The 14,669-nt window shown below is 41.3% G+C and overlaps 1 protein-coding gene across 1 annotated transcript; it reads right to left on the reverse strand.

The window, feature by feature from the left end:
- Window positions 1-12,300: 12,300 nt before the first annotated feature.
- On the reverse strand, window positions 12,301-14,431 carry LOC129870935 (receptor like protein 22-like). Its single transcript, XM_055945806.1, has 3 exons — window positions 14,216-14,431; window positions 13,615-13,731; window positions 12,301-13,518 (listed from the first exon to the last, which is right to left on the reverse strand). Exons 1-3 carry the CDS (start codon window positions 14,429-14,431, stop codon window positions 12,301-12,303), a joined length of 1,551 nt encoding a protein of 516 aa, XP_055801781.1.
- Between the last annotated feature and the right edge of the window lie 238 nt (window positions 14,432-14,669).

The following is a 14,669-nucleotide window of genomic DNA, read 5'->3' on the forward strand; positions in this document are numbered from 1 at the left end:
GTTACGGACGCTACTATGGAAGAATCCAAGAAATTTTGTATCGGACCCCCGGCACCTAAAAAATCTGTGGGCTAACATACACGAAAAACTTGCAAAATCGCCTAATTGCTATTGCGTCGCCAATAAATTGCTCCTAATCCCTTCTAAAGTGCCACCAGGGCTATTGGAGTCGTTCCCTAGGTCGTTAGGGATGCTACTATAGAAGAATCCAAGAAAATTTTACCCGGACCACCGGCACCTAAAAAATTTGTGGGCTAACACACACGAAAAACTGGCAAAATATCCTAATTCCTATTGCGTTGCCAATAAAATGTTTCTAAACCCCTCTAAAGTGCTGCTAGGGCAACTGAAGTCGTTCCCTGGGTCATTACGGACATTACTATGAAATAATCCAAGAAAATTCGACCTGGACCCCTGGCACCTAAAAATTCTATGAGCTAACACACACAAAACACTGGCAAAATTGCCTAATTCCTATTGCGTCGCTAATAAAATGATCCTAAAACCTTCTAAAGCACCGCCGAGGCTACTGGAGTCGTTTCCCAGGTCGTTACGGATGCTACTATAGAATAATCCAAGAAAATTTGACCCGGACCTCCGGCACCTAAAATATCCATGGGCTAACACATGAAAACCTGGCAAAATCGCCTGATTCCTATTGCGTCGCTAATAAAATGCTCTTAAACACTTCTGAAGCGCCGTCAGGGATATTGGAGTCGTTCCCTAGGTCGTTACGGATGATACTATGGAAGAATCCTAGAAATTTCGACCCGGACCCCCGGCACCTAAAAATCCATGGGCTAACATACACGAAAAATTGGCAAAACTGCCTATTTCCTATTGCGTCGCCAATAAAATGCTCCTAAACCCTTCTAAAGCGCCGCTGGGGCTATTGGAGTCAATCCCTAGGTTGTTATGGATGTTACTATGGAAGAATCTAAGAAAATTTGACCCGGACCCCCAGCACATAAAAAATCTGTAGGTTAACACACATGAAAAACTGGCAAAATCGCCTAATTCCTATTCTCTTGCCAATAAAATGCTCCTAATCCCTTCTAAGGCGCCGCCAGGGCTACTGGATTCGTTCCCTAGGTCATTACAGATGCTACTATAAAAGAATCCAAGAAAATTAAACCCGTACCCCGGCACCTAAAAAATTTGTGGGTTAACACACACAAAAAATTGGCAAAATTGCCTATTTCTTATTGCGTCGCCAATAAAATGCTTCTAAACCCCTCTAAAGAGCCGCTGGGGCTATTGGAGTCAATCCATAAGTTGTTACGGATGTTACTATAGAAGAATCCAAGAAAGTTCGATGCGGACCCCCGGCACCTAAAAAATCATTGGGTTAACACACACGAAAAACTGGCAAAATCGCCTAATTCTTATTCTATTGCCAATAAAATGCTCCTAAACCCCTCTAAAGTGCCTCCGGGTCGACTAGAGTTATTCCCCAGGTCATTACGGATACTACTATGGAAGAATCCAAGAAACATCATCCCGTACCCTGGCACCTAAAAAATCTGTGGGCTAACATACACGAAAAACTTACAAAATCGCCTAATTCCTATTGCATCGCTAATAAAATGCTCATAATCCCTTCTAAGGCGCCGCCAGGGCTACTGGAGTCGTTCCCTAGATCATTACGGATGCTACTATAGAAAAATCCAAGAAAATTTTACCTAGACCCTCATCACTTAAAAAATCTATGTGCTAAGACACACAAAAAACAGGCAAAATTGTCTAATTCCTATTGCGCCGCCAATAAAATGCTTCTAAACCCCTCTAAATTACCGCCGGGGCTACTGAAGTCGTTCCTTGGGTCATTATGGACGTTACTATGAAATAATCCAAGAAAATTCGACCTGGACCCCCGGCACCTAAAAAATCTGTGGGTTAACATACACAAAAAACTGGAAAAATCGCCTAATTACTATTGCATTGCAAATAAAATACTCCTAAACCCCTCTAAAGCGCCGTCGGGGCTACTGGAGTCATTTCCTAAGTCGTTACGGATGCTACTATTGAAGAATCCAAGAAATTTCAACCTAGACCCCTAGAACCTAAAAAATTTGTTGGCTAACACACACGAAAAACTGGCAAAATCACCTAATTCCTATTGCGTCGCTAATAAAATGCTCCTAAAACCTTCTAAAGTGCCATCGAGGCTACAGGAGTTATTTCCTAGGTCGTTACGGATGCTACTATAGAAGAATCCAAGAATATTTGACCCGGACCCCTAGCACCTAAAAAATTTGTGGGCAAACACACGAAAAACTGGCAAAATCGCCTGATTCTTCTTTTATTGCAAATAAAATGCTCCTAAACCCCTCTAAAGCACCTCCGGCACTACTAGAATCCTTCTCTAGGTTGTTACAAACGCTATTATAGAATAATCCAAAAAAAATTCAGCCCGGACCTTTGGCACCTAAAAACACTGTGCGCTAATACATACGAAAAACTGGCAAAATCGCCTAATTCCTATTGCATCGCCAATAAAATATTTCTAAACCCTTCTAAAGCGCTATCGGGGCTACTGGAGTCGTTCCCTAGGTCGTTACAAAGTCTACTATGGAAGATTCAAAGAAAATTTGACCCAGACCCCCGGCACCTAAAAAACTAGTGGGCTAACACACATAAAAAACTGGTAAAATTGCCTAATTCCTATTATATCGCCAATAAAATGCTCCTAAACCCTCTAAAGCGCCTCTGGGCCTACTAGATTCATTCTCCAGGTCATTACAGACGCTATTATAGAAGAATTCAAGAAAATTTGGCCCGGACCCCCGGCACCTAAAAAATCTGTGGGCTAACACACACGAAAAACTGGCAAAATTATCTAATTCCAATTGCATCGCCAATAAAATGCTCTTAAACCCCTCTAAAGCGCCGTTGGGGCTACTGAAGTCGTTCTCTAGGTCGTTACGGATGTTATAATGGAAGAATCCAAGAAAATTTTGACTCGGACCCCCGCCATCTAAAAAATCTATGGGCTAAAACATGAAAAACTGGAAAAATTGCCTAATTCCTATTTTATTGCCAATAAAATACACCTAAATCCCTCAAAAGCGCTTCTAGGCTACTAGATTCGTTTTTCAGGTCATTACGGACGCTACTATGGAAGAATCCAAGAAAATTCGACCCGGCCCCCTGGCACCTAAAACATCCATGGGCTAACACACAAAAAATATTAGCAAAATCGCCTATTTCCTATTTCATTGCCAAGAAAATGCTTCTTGACCCCTCTAAAGCACCATCGGGGCTACTGAAGTCATTCCCTAGGTCGTTACAGACACTACTATGGAAGATTTCAAGAAAATTAGACCCGAACCCCCGACACCTAAAAATTTGTGTGCTAACACACATGAATAACTGGTAAAATCGCCTAATTCCTATTGCGTCGCCAATAAAATGCTTCCAAACCCCTTTAAAGTGCCGCCGGGGCTACTGAAGTCGTTCCCTAAGTCATTACGGACGTTACTACGGAAGAATCCAAGAAAATTCGACCCAGAACCCCGGCACCTAAAAATTCTGTGGGTTAACACATATGAAAAACTGGCAAAATCGCCTAATTCCTATTGTGTTGCCAATAAAATGCTCCAAAACCCCTCTAAAGCCCCGTCGGGGCTACTGGAGTCATTCCCTAGGTCGTTACGGATGCTACTATGGAAGAATCCAAGAAGTGTCAACCCAAACCCCCGGCATCTAAAAATTCTATGGGCTAACACACACAAAAAACTAGCAAAATTGCTTAATTCCTATTGCGTCGCTAATAAAATACTCTTAAACCCTCTAAAGGGTCGTCGGGGCTACTGAAATCATTCCCTAGGTCGCTATAGACGTTATTATGGAAGAATCTAAGAAAATTCGATCCGTACCCCCGGCACATCAAAAATTTGTGGGCTAACACACTCGAAAAACTGGAAAAATTGCGTATTTCCTATTATGTCGCCAATAAAATGCTCCTACACCCCTCTAAAGTGTTGCCGGGGCTACTAGAGTCGTTTCCTAGGTCGTTACGGATGATACTATGGAAAAATCCAAGAAAATTCGACACGGACCCCCGGCACCTATTAAATACGTGGGCTAACACACATGAAAAACTGATAAAATTGCCTAATTCCTATTGCGTCGCCAATAAAATACTCCTAAACACCTCTAAAGCACCTCCGGGGCTATTAGAGTCAATCCCTAGGTCGTTACGCACTATACTATGGAAGAATCAAAGAAAATTCGACCTGGACCCCCGGCACCTAAAAATTCTGTGGGCTAACACATATGAAAAACTAGTAAAATTGCCTAATTCCTATTGCGTCGCCAATAAAATACTCTTAATCCCTTCTAAAGCGCTGCCGGGGCTACTAGAGTCGTTCCCTACGTTGTTACGGACGCTACTATAGATAAATCCAAGAAACATTGACCCAGATCCCCGGCACCTAAAAAATTTGTGGGCTAACACACATGAAAAATTGGCAAAATCGCATAATTCCTATTACGTCGTTAATAAAATGCTCCTAAACCCTTATAAAGCGCCGATGGGGCTACTAGAGTCGTTCCCTAGGTCGTTACAGACGCTACTATAGAAGAATCAAAGAACATCCGATCGAGACCTCGGCATCTAAAAAATCTGTGGGCTAACACAGACAAAAAATTGGCAAAATAGCCTAATTCGTATTGCGTCGTAAATAAAATGCTCCTAAACCCTTATAAAGCGCTGATGGGGCTACTCGAGTCATTCACCAAGTCGTTACGGATGCTACTATGGAAGAATCCAAGAAATTTTGAATCGGACCCCCGGCACCTAAAAAATCACTGGGCTAGCACACACGAAAAACTTACAAAATCGCCTAATTCCTATTGCGTCGCTAATAAAATGCTCTTAATCCCTTCTAAAGTGTCGCCGAGGCTACGGAAGTCGTTCCCTAGTTCATTACGGACGTTACTATGAAATAATTCAAGAAAATTCGACCTGGACCCCTGGCACCTAAAAACTCCGTGGGTTAACACACACGAAAAATTGACAAACTCGCCTAATTTCTATTGCGTTGCCAATAAAATACTCGTAAACCCCTCTAAAGCGCTGTCGGGGCTACTGTAGTCATTTCCTAGGTCGTTACGATGCTACTATGGAAGAATTCAAGAAATTTCAACTCGGACCTCCGGCATCTAAAAATTCTGTGGGCTAACACACACGAAAAACTGGCAAAATCTCCTAATTCCTATTGCGTCGCTAATAAAATGCTCTTAAACCCTTCTGAAGTGTCGTCGGGGATATTGGAGTCGTTCCTTAGGTCGTTACAGATGCTACTATGGAAGAATCCCAGAAAATTCGACCCGGAACCCTGGCACCTAAAAATTTTGTGGGCTAACACACACAAAAAATTGGCAAAATTGCTTATTTCCTATTGACTCGCCAATAAAATGCTCCTAAACCCCTCTAAAGCGTCGCTGGGGCTATTGGTCTCAATCCCTAGGTTGTTATGGATGTTACTATGGAAAAATCTAAGAAAATTCAACCTGGACCCCCGGCACCTAAAAAATCTGTCGGTTAACACACACGAAAAACTGGCAAAATCGCTTAATTCCTATTTCGTTGCCAATAAAATGCTCCTAAACCCCTCTAAAGCGCCTCCGGGTCAACTAGAGTCATTCCCCAGGTCATTACGGATGATACTATGGAAGAATCCAAGAAAGTTCAACCCGTACCCCGGCACCTAAAAAGTCTGTGGGCTAACATACACGAAAAACTAACAGTATCACCTAATTCCTATTGTGTTGCCAATAAAATGCTCCTAATCCCTTCTAAAGCGCCGCTGGGGCTACTGGAGTCGTTCCCTAGATTGTTACGGATGCTACTATAGAAGAATCCAAGAAAATTTGACCCGGACCCCCGGCACCTAAAAAATCTGTGGGTTAACACACACAAAATCCCTCTAAAGCGTCGCCGGGGCTACTGAAGTCGTTCCCTAGGTCGTTACATATGTTATTATGGAAGAATCCAAGAAAATTCGACCTGGACCCCAGCACCTAAAAATCTGTAAGTTAACACACACGAAAAACTGGTAAAATAGTCTAATTACTATTGCATTGCCAATAAAATGCTCCTAAACACCTCTAAAGCACCGCCGGAGCTACTAGAGTCATTCCCTAGGTCGTTACGGATGCTACTATGGAAGAATCCAAGAAAAAATTAAACCCGAACCCCCAGCACCCGTTTACTTACATATATAAGATTTAAAAACTGAAAACAACATAACATTTAAACCACAATGTTTCCATACTAGGAGTAGTGTTATCAACCTAATGGAGAGTACCAACTTGCCTTGATCGATATCTTTCATGGGTTATTCCAAGCGGATGACACGTCAAGGCTATACACTATGTTTACCTTTCCTGAACTTCTAACGTATTTCCTTTTGAAAGCACCCGTTTACTTGTATATTAAATTTTAAATCTGAAAACAACATCAAACATCAGCTTCTACACAACACATACCCTGTTAAGTCTTTTAAACTCTCAAGGTTGCATTTTTTTCAATTCCCATAAGTTGTCAAGGTTGTTACTCCCGCAAATTCCTTTACAATATATTTCCATACCAGAACTATTCGAGTATATTTCCTTACCAGAACTATTAAAGGTTCTTACTTCCGACAGCTCCCGTTTGCTTTCATACCAAATTCGGCATTTATAAACAACTCAGACGACATTCGGGTTTGTAAGATACTTTATTATTTGGTGGTTCTACACAGACTATTTTATGTCTGTTTTCTGACTTTCGTCCACAACATGTAAATTACATCATTCCCTAGGTTGTTACGGACGTTACTATGGAAGAATCCAAAAACTCGACTCCGACCCCCGACACCTAAAAAATCTGTGGGTTAACACACACAAAAAATTGGTAAAATCGCCTAATTCCTATTGCGTTGCCAATAAAATGCTACTAAACACCTCTAAAGCGCCGTCGGGCTACTAGAGTCATTTCCTAGGTCGTTACGGATGCTACTATGGAAGAATCCAAGAAAAAATTAAACCCGAACCCCCATCACCTAGAAAATCTGTGGGCTAACACACGAAAAACTGGCAAAATTGCCTTATTCCTATTTTATTGCCAATAAAATGCTCCTAAACCCCTCAAAAGCGCCTTTGGGCTACTATATTTGTTCTCCAAGTCGATATGGACTCTACTATTGAAGAATCCAAGAACATTTTGAGCCGGAACCCAGCACATTAAAAATCTGCGGGTTAACATACACGAAAAACTGGAAAAAATCGCTTAATTTCTAGTATGTCGCCAATAAATTATTTCTAAACCCTTCTAAAGTGCTGCCGGGGCTACTGGAGTCGTTCCCTAGATCGTTACGGATGCTACTGTGGAAGAATACACAAAAATTCGACCCGGACCCCCAGCACCTAAAAAATCCGTGAGCTAACACAAATGAAAAACTGGCAAAATTGCCTAATTTCTATTGCATCGCCAATAAAATACTCCTAAACCCCTCTAAAGCGTCACTGGAGCTATTGGAGTCAATCCCTAGGTCGTTACGGATGTACTATGGAAGAATCCAAGAAAATTCGACCCAGACCCCCGGCACCTAAAAATCCCTGGGTTAACACACACGAAAAACTGGCAAAATCGCCTAATTCCTATTGCGTTGCCAATAAAATGCTCCTAAACCCTCTAAAGCGCCTCCGGGGCAACTAAAGTCATTACCCAGGTCGTTACGGACGCTACTATGGAATAATCCAAGAAAATTCAACCTGGACCATTGGCACATTAAAAATCCGTGGGCTAACACACACGAAAAATTGGTAAAATCGTCTAATTCCTATTGCGTTGCCAATAAAATGCTCTTAATCCCTTCTAAAGTGCTGCCATGGCTACTGGAATCGTTCCCTAGGTCGTTACGGATGATACTATGTAAGAATACGAGGCAATTCGACCCGGACCCCCGGCACCTAAAAAATCTGTGGGCTAACACACATGAAAAACTGGCAAAATATCCTAATTCCTATTGCATCGCCAATAAAATACTCCTAAACCCCTCTAAAGTGCCGCCAGGGCTATTGGAGTCAATCCCTAGGTCGTTACGGATGTACTATGGAAGAATCCAAGAAAATTCGACCCGGACCCCCGACACCTAAAAAATCCGTGGGCTAACACACACAAAAAACTGGCAAAATTGCCTAATTCTCGTTGCGTCGCTAATAAAATATTTCTTAACCCGTCTAAAGTGTCACCTGGGCTACTGGAGTCGTTCCCTAGGTCGTTACAGATGCTACTATGGAAGAATCCAAGAAAATTCGACATGGACCCCAGCACCTAAAAATTCCATGGGCTAACAAATATGAAAAACTAAAAAAAATCACATAATTCCTGTTGCGCCGCCAATAAAATTCCCCTAAACCCATCTAAAGTGTCGTCGGAGATACTGGAGTTGTTCCCCAGGTCTTTATGGACGCTACTATGGAAGAATCCAAGAAAATTTGATTCGGACCCCACCTAATAAATCTGTGGGCTAACACACACGAAAACTGGCAAAATTACCTAATTTCTTTTGTGTCGCCAATAAAATTTCCCTAAACCCTTTAAAGCGCCGTCGGAGATACTAGAGTCATTACCCATATCGTTACGGACGCTACTATGGAAGAATCTAAGAAAATTCAACCTGAACCCCCGACATTTAAAAATTATGTGGGCTAACACACACGAAAAATAGGCAAAATCACCTAATTCCTATTGCATCACTAATAAAATACTTCAAAACTTCTCTAAATCACCGCTGGGGCTACTAGAGTCGTTCCCCAGGTCGTTATGGACGCTACTATGGAAGAATCCAGAAAATTCAACTAGTAACTTAAACCTTTGTGGCTAACACACACGAAAAACTAGAGTCGTTCCCAAGGTCGTTAAAGATGCTACTATGGAAGAATCCAAAAAAAAATTAACTCGTAACCGCGGCACCTAAAAAATCAATGGACTAACACATACGAAAAACAAGCAAAATCACCTAATTCCTGTTGCGTTGCTAATAAAATGCTCCTAAACCTCTCTAAAGAACCGTCGGGACTAATGGAGTCATTCCACAGGTCGTTACGGATGCTACTATGAAAGTATTCAAGAAAATTCTACCCGAAGACCCGGCACCTAAAAACCCTATAGGCAAACACACAAAAAAAACTAGCAAAATTGCCTAATCTCTGTTGCGCCGGCAATAAAATGCTCTTAAACCCCTCTAAAGCGCCGCCGAGGATATTGGAGTTGTTCCCCAGGTCGTTATGGACGCTACTATGGAAGAATCAAAGAAAATTCAACCCGGACCCCTGACATCTAAAAAATCTTTAAGCTAACACATACGAAAAACAAGTAAAATCGCTTACTTCCTGCAGTCCCACCAATAAAATGCTACTAAACCCCTCTAAAGCGCTGTCGGGGATACTGGAGTCGTTTTACAGGTCCTTAAAGATGCTAAAAAGGAAAAATCCAAGAAAATTCAACCCGAACACCCGACACCTAAAAAATCTATGGAATAACACACACGAAAAACTAGCAAAATTGCTTAATTTCTGTTGCGCCACTAATAAAATGCTCCTAAACCACTCTAAAGCACCGACGGGGCTATTGGAGTCGTTCTCCAGATCGTTACGGATCCTACTATGAAAGAATCCAACAAAATTCGATCGGCACCTAAAAAATCAGTGGGCTAACACACACGAAAAACTGGCAAAATTGTCTAATTTCTTCTATACCGCCAATAAAATGCTCCTTAACCCCTCTAAAGCGCCGTCAGGGATAATGGAGTCTTTCCCAAGTCGTTAAGTAAGCTACTATGGACGAATCTAAGAAAATTCAACCTGGATCTCCGGCACTTAAAAATCTGGGGCTAACACATACGAAAAACTAGAAAAATCGTCTAATTCTTGTTGCATCGCTAATAAAATGCTCCTAAACCTCTCTAAAGCACCGCCGGAGCTACTGGAGTCCTTCCCTAGGTCGTAACGGACGCCACTATAGAAGAATCCAAGAAAATTCGATCGGGACCCCCGGCACCTAAAAAATCCATGGGCTAACACACACAAAAAACTAGCAAAATCTCCTAATTCCCGTTGCATCGCTAATAAAATGTTTCTTAACCCGTCTAAAGCGCCGCCTAGGCTACTGGAGTCATTCTCTAAGTCTTTACGGATGCTACTATAGAAGAATCCAACAAAATTCGACATGGATCACCAGCACCTAAAAATTCCATGGGTTAACACACACGAAAAACTGGAAAAATCGCGTAATTCCTGTTGCGCCGCTAATAAAATGCTCCTAAACTTCTCTAAAGCGCCACTGGGGATACTGGAGTCATTCCCCAGGTCGTTAAGGATGCTACTATGGAAGAATTTAAAAAAATTCAACTAGGACCACCGGCACCTAAAAAATTTGTAGGCTAACACACACGAAAAACTGGCAAAATCACCTAATTTCTATTGCATCGCTAATAAAATACTTCTAAACCTAAAGCGCCGTCAGGGATACTGGAGTCGTTCCCTAGATCGTTAAGGACACTACTATAGAAAAATCCAAGAAAATTCAACCCGAACCACAGGCACCTAAAAATTCCATGGGCTAACACACATGAAAAACTGATAGAATCGCCTAATTCCTATTGCGCCGCAAATAAAATACTCCTAAACTCCTCTAAAGCGCCGCCGAGGAAACTGGAGTTGGTCTCCAGATCGTCAAGGACGCTAATATGGTAGAACCCAAAAAAACTCAACCCATACCCCCGGCACCTAAAACATTTGTGGGCTAACACACACAAAAAACTCGCAAAATTGTCTAATTCATATTGCATCACCAATAAAATTCCCCTAAAGCCCTCTAAAGCGCAGCCGTGGATACTGGAGTCGTTCCCAGGTCGTTACGGATGCTAGTATGGAAGAATCCAAGAAAATTCAACCCGAACCTCCGGCAGCTAAAAATTCTGTGGACTAACATACACGAAAAATTGGCAAAATCGCCTAATTCCTATTGCGTCACTAATAAAATGCTCCTAAACTTCTCGAAAGCACCATCGGAGCTACTGGAGTCGTTTCCAAGGTCGTTATGGATGCTACTATTGACGAATCCATTAAAATTTGACTCAGACCCCCGACACCTAAAAAATCCATGGACAAACACACACGAAAAACTAGCAAAATCGTCTAATTCGTGTTGCACCGCCAATAAAATGCTCCTAAACCCATCTAAATCACCGTTGGGATACTAGAGTCGTTCCCCAGGTCTTTAAGGACGCTACTATAGAAGAATCCAAGATAATTCTACTCGAACCTCCGGCACCTAAAAAATCTATGGGCTAATACACGAAAAACTGACAAAATCGCCTAATTCATGTTGTATCGCCAATAAGATTCCCTTAAACCCATCTAAAGTGTCGTCGGGATACTGGAGTTGTTCCCCAGATCATTACGAATGCTACTATGGAAGAATCCAATAAAATTTGGCCAGGACCCTCGGCACCTAAAAAATCCGTAGGCTAACATACACGAAGAACAGGAAAAATCACCTAATTTCTATTGCGTCACCAATAAAATGCTCCTAAACCCCTCTAAAGCGCCACCAGGGGATACTGAAGTCGTTCCCCAGGTCGTTACGGATGCTACTATGGAAGAATCTAAGAAAATTCAGTCCGAACCCCCGCCACCTAAAAATTTTGTGGGCTAGCACACACGAAAAACTGGCAAAATCGTCTAACTCCTGTTACGTCGCTAACAAAATGCTCCTAAACCTCTCTAAAGCACCATCGGAGCTACCGTTGTCATTCCCCAGGTCGTTACGGATGCTATTATGGAAGAATCCAAGAAAATTCGACCCGGACCTCCGGCACCTAAAAAATTCGTGGGCTAACACACACGAAAAACTTGCAAAATCATCTAATTCCTGTTGCGCTGCCAATAAAATACTCATAAACCCCTCTAAAGTGTCGCCGGAGATACTAGAGTCTTTCCCCAAGTCGTTAAGGACGCTACTGTGAAAAATGCAATACTTTGTAGAATCCAACATGTACCCATTAACTTTTTTGAGAAGTCTGAATAATGAATAGTTGTGTAGATTACTTCTGTCAACTTGTAACAGAAACAGGCTAACTTAACTTGAATAACCATTGATACTAAAATACCAAACATATAATTATGTTTATTTAAAAGATATACAAACAACAAACAGAAAATTTAAAAGGTAAAAACAGAACCAGAAAAGTTGAGTAATTAGTCCACAAAATCCAACATAGACAAGTTGGCCCTCTCAATCTTCCATTAAGTCCGTCGTGTCTGAGCTCTCTTCTTTGGCCTTCTTCTTTTGTGAGGCATGATGCCATCAAAAAATTCCACAAACCATTTTGGCGAACGATATTTAAACATGAGGCTCCACACAACAGTTCCAACAACGAGTCCAAAACTGTAGCCTATGACTACTGATTCCCACGTAAATCCACTAAAGAAATATGACTCGTCTTCATCTTCTTCAGACTCCAATGGTTGAGGAACATGCGATGAATCACTTGTTCCACATTTCTTTGATAAAGGAGGACCACATAAATCAAGGTTGCCACCATACGAGTCATTTTCAAATGTGTTAAATTGTGGACCTTGAGGAATTGGTCCAACGAGAACATTCTGAGAAAGGTTTAACTTTTCCAGAAATGTTGACCTTGTTAATTCCTGCGGAATCTTTCCAGTGAGTCGATTCCAAGAGAGATCTAACGCTTCAAGCATATTCAACTGCCCCAGTTCCATTGGAATATCACCTGTGAGATTGTTATGGGATAAATTGAGTGGCCAAAGTGAGCTGAGATCCGTTAGTGTTTTTGGAATGACACCTTCAAAATGGTTCCTTGAGAGATCTATGGTTGTCATGATTGTGCTAATTCTTTCTAGCTGAATATCCTGGCCTTTGATTACCAAACCCACTGAATCCTCATACGTTGTGTATAATGAATTCTCAGCTGATTGCATGTATATGATCTCTCCTGTTTCTTCACCATCTAATTTAATCATTGCCGTGAAGTTTCCAAAAACTCTTGCAGGAAGTGAGCCATTGAATTCATTACGAGAAAGATCAAAAATTCGCAACTTGGGAAAGAAAAACTTAGTCTGACAAGTACTTATAGGTCCATGGAACACATTGGACTTTAATACCAGGACCTGCAGTTCTTGAAGTTTTCCTAGCCAAGCTGGAAATGTGTCATTTATAGCGTTGTTCCCCACATCAAGAACTTCTAGACCATGACAGTTGAGCAAGGAAACAGGGAGAGTTCCTTCAAGTTGATTACCATTCAAGACAATGGTTCTCAATGAAGTTCTCTGCGCACATAATGGGGGAAGACTTCCTGTGAAATTGTTCCTTCTTAAGTCCAACACCATTAGCTTAGCCATGCTTCCCAAGCAACTTGGAATCAAGTTACTGAAGTTGTTGCGTGATATATCTAGAACTTCAAGCTTTTTCATGTTACAAATGGATGAAGGTAGTGGACCCTGAAGGGAGTTAAATTTAAGATCAAGATATAGTAGATAATGGTAACGAAATTGTGGTAGGTTGCCTGTTAATGAATTATGCGAAAGGTTTAGGACCAGCAACGAGTCCCACCTCTTGTTGCTAAACCAGTTAGGGATTTGGCCACGAATCTTATTGTTAGAAATATCCAAGAACTCAAGTGTCTTTACATTTCTCAAGAAGTGTGGAAAATCCTTCAGTTCACAAGATGATAACAACAAATATTTTAGGCTTAAATCCCAGTATTCTAATGCTGGGTTTGTTTTGATCTCATCGTGTAGGCCACTTAATCGATTATGACCGAGGGATAAATAAAATAGCGAAGGCAGGCTAAACACCCAAGATGGTATGGTGACATTTAGTGAGTTATAAGACAAATCCAGGACGGTTAGCTTTTGAAGAATACTCGCATTATTAGGAAGTGGGCCAGATAAGAAATTACTCGACAAGTCTAAGTATTGAAGATGTGTTAAGTTTAAAATTGTTGAAGGAATGTGGCCAATGAAATGATTATTAGTTAAATCTAAATGACTAATTTGGGTTAGGTTGCCAATAGAAACAGGAATGGGCCCCGAGAATTGACATCTTTGGAGGTTCAAGATATTCAAGGAACTCAAGTTGCCAATTGAATCAGGTATGGAGCCAGATAATTGACTTCGTTGGAGATTCAAGATATACAGTTGAATCAGGCAGCTCACCAAAGATGCCTGTGAATGAAATATCCAACTCCATTAACACAGTGTTTCTCCAAGGGAGCTTTGGTAAGACTCCTTTGAGAAGATAATTCCAACCCAATTTGAGATTTTCCAAGTTTGGCAGAAGGAAAAGGCTCTCTGGGAGAACACCTTGCAGATTAGTGAATTGAAGATCCACGTACCTTAAGGAGGAAGACATATTTACGGGTATCGGAGATGGAGCGGTAAAGAAGTAAGGAGGTCGACTAGTTCTTAGCTTGATTGAACTCAGCATAGTTAGAGATTAGAGGAGATGTTGACACAAGGAGAGAAAGTATCTCCAGATTTGTAAAGTTCTGAAGCATTGTTTCAAATGTTCTCTCATCAAGTTCATAGTCATAAGTAGAAAGATCAAGTGAAACCAAATAAGAAAGGTATGAGATTTCTGTTGGGATTTT

Source organism: Solanum dulcamara, chromosome 10 (assembly GCF_947179165.1).
Source record: "Solanum dulcamara chromosome 10, daSolDulc1.2, whole genome shotgun sequence".
Classification (NCBI taxonomy): domain Eukaryota; kingdom Viridiplantae; phylum Streptophyta; class Magnoliopsida; order Solanales; family Solanaceae; genus Solanum; species Solanum dulcamara.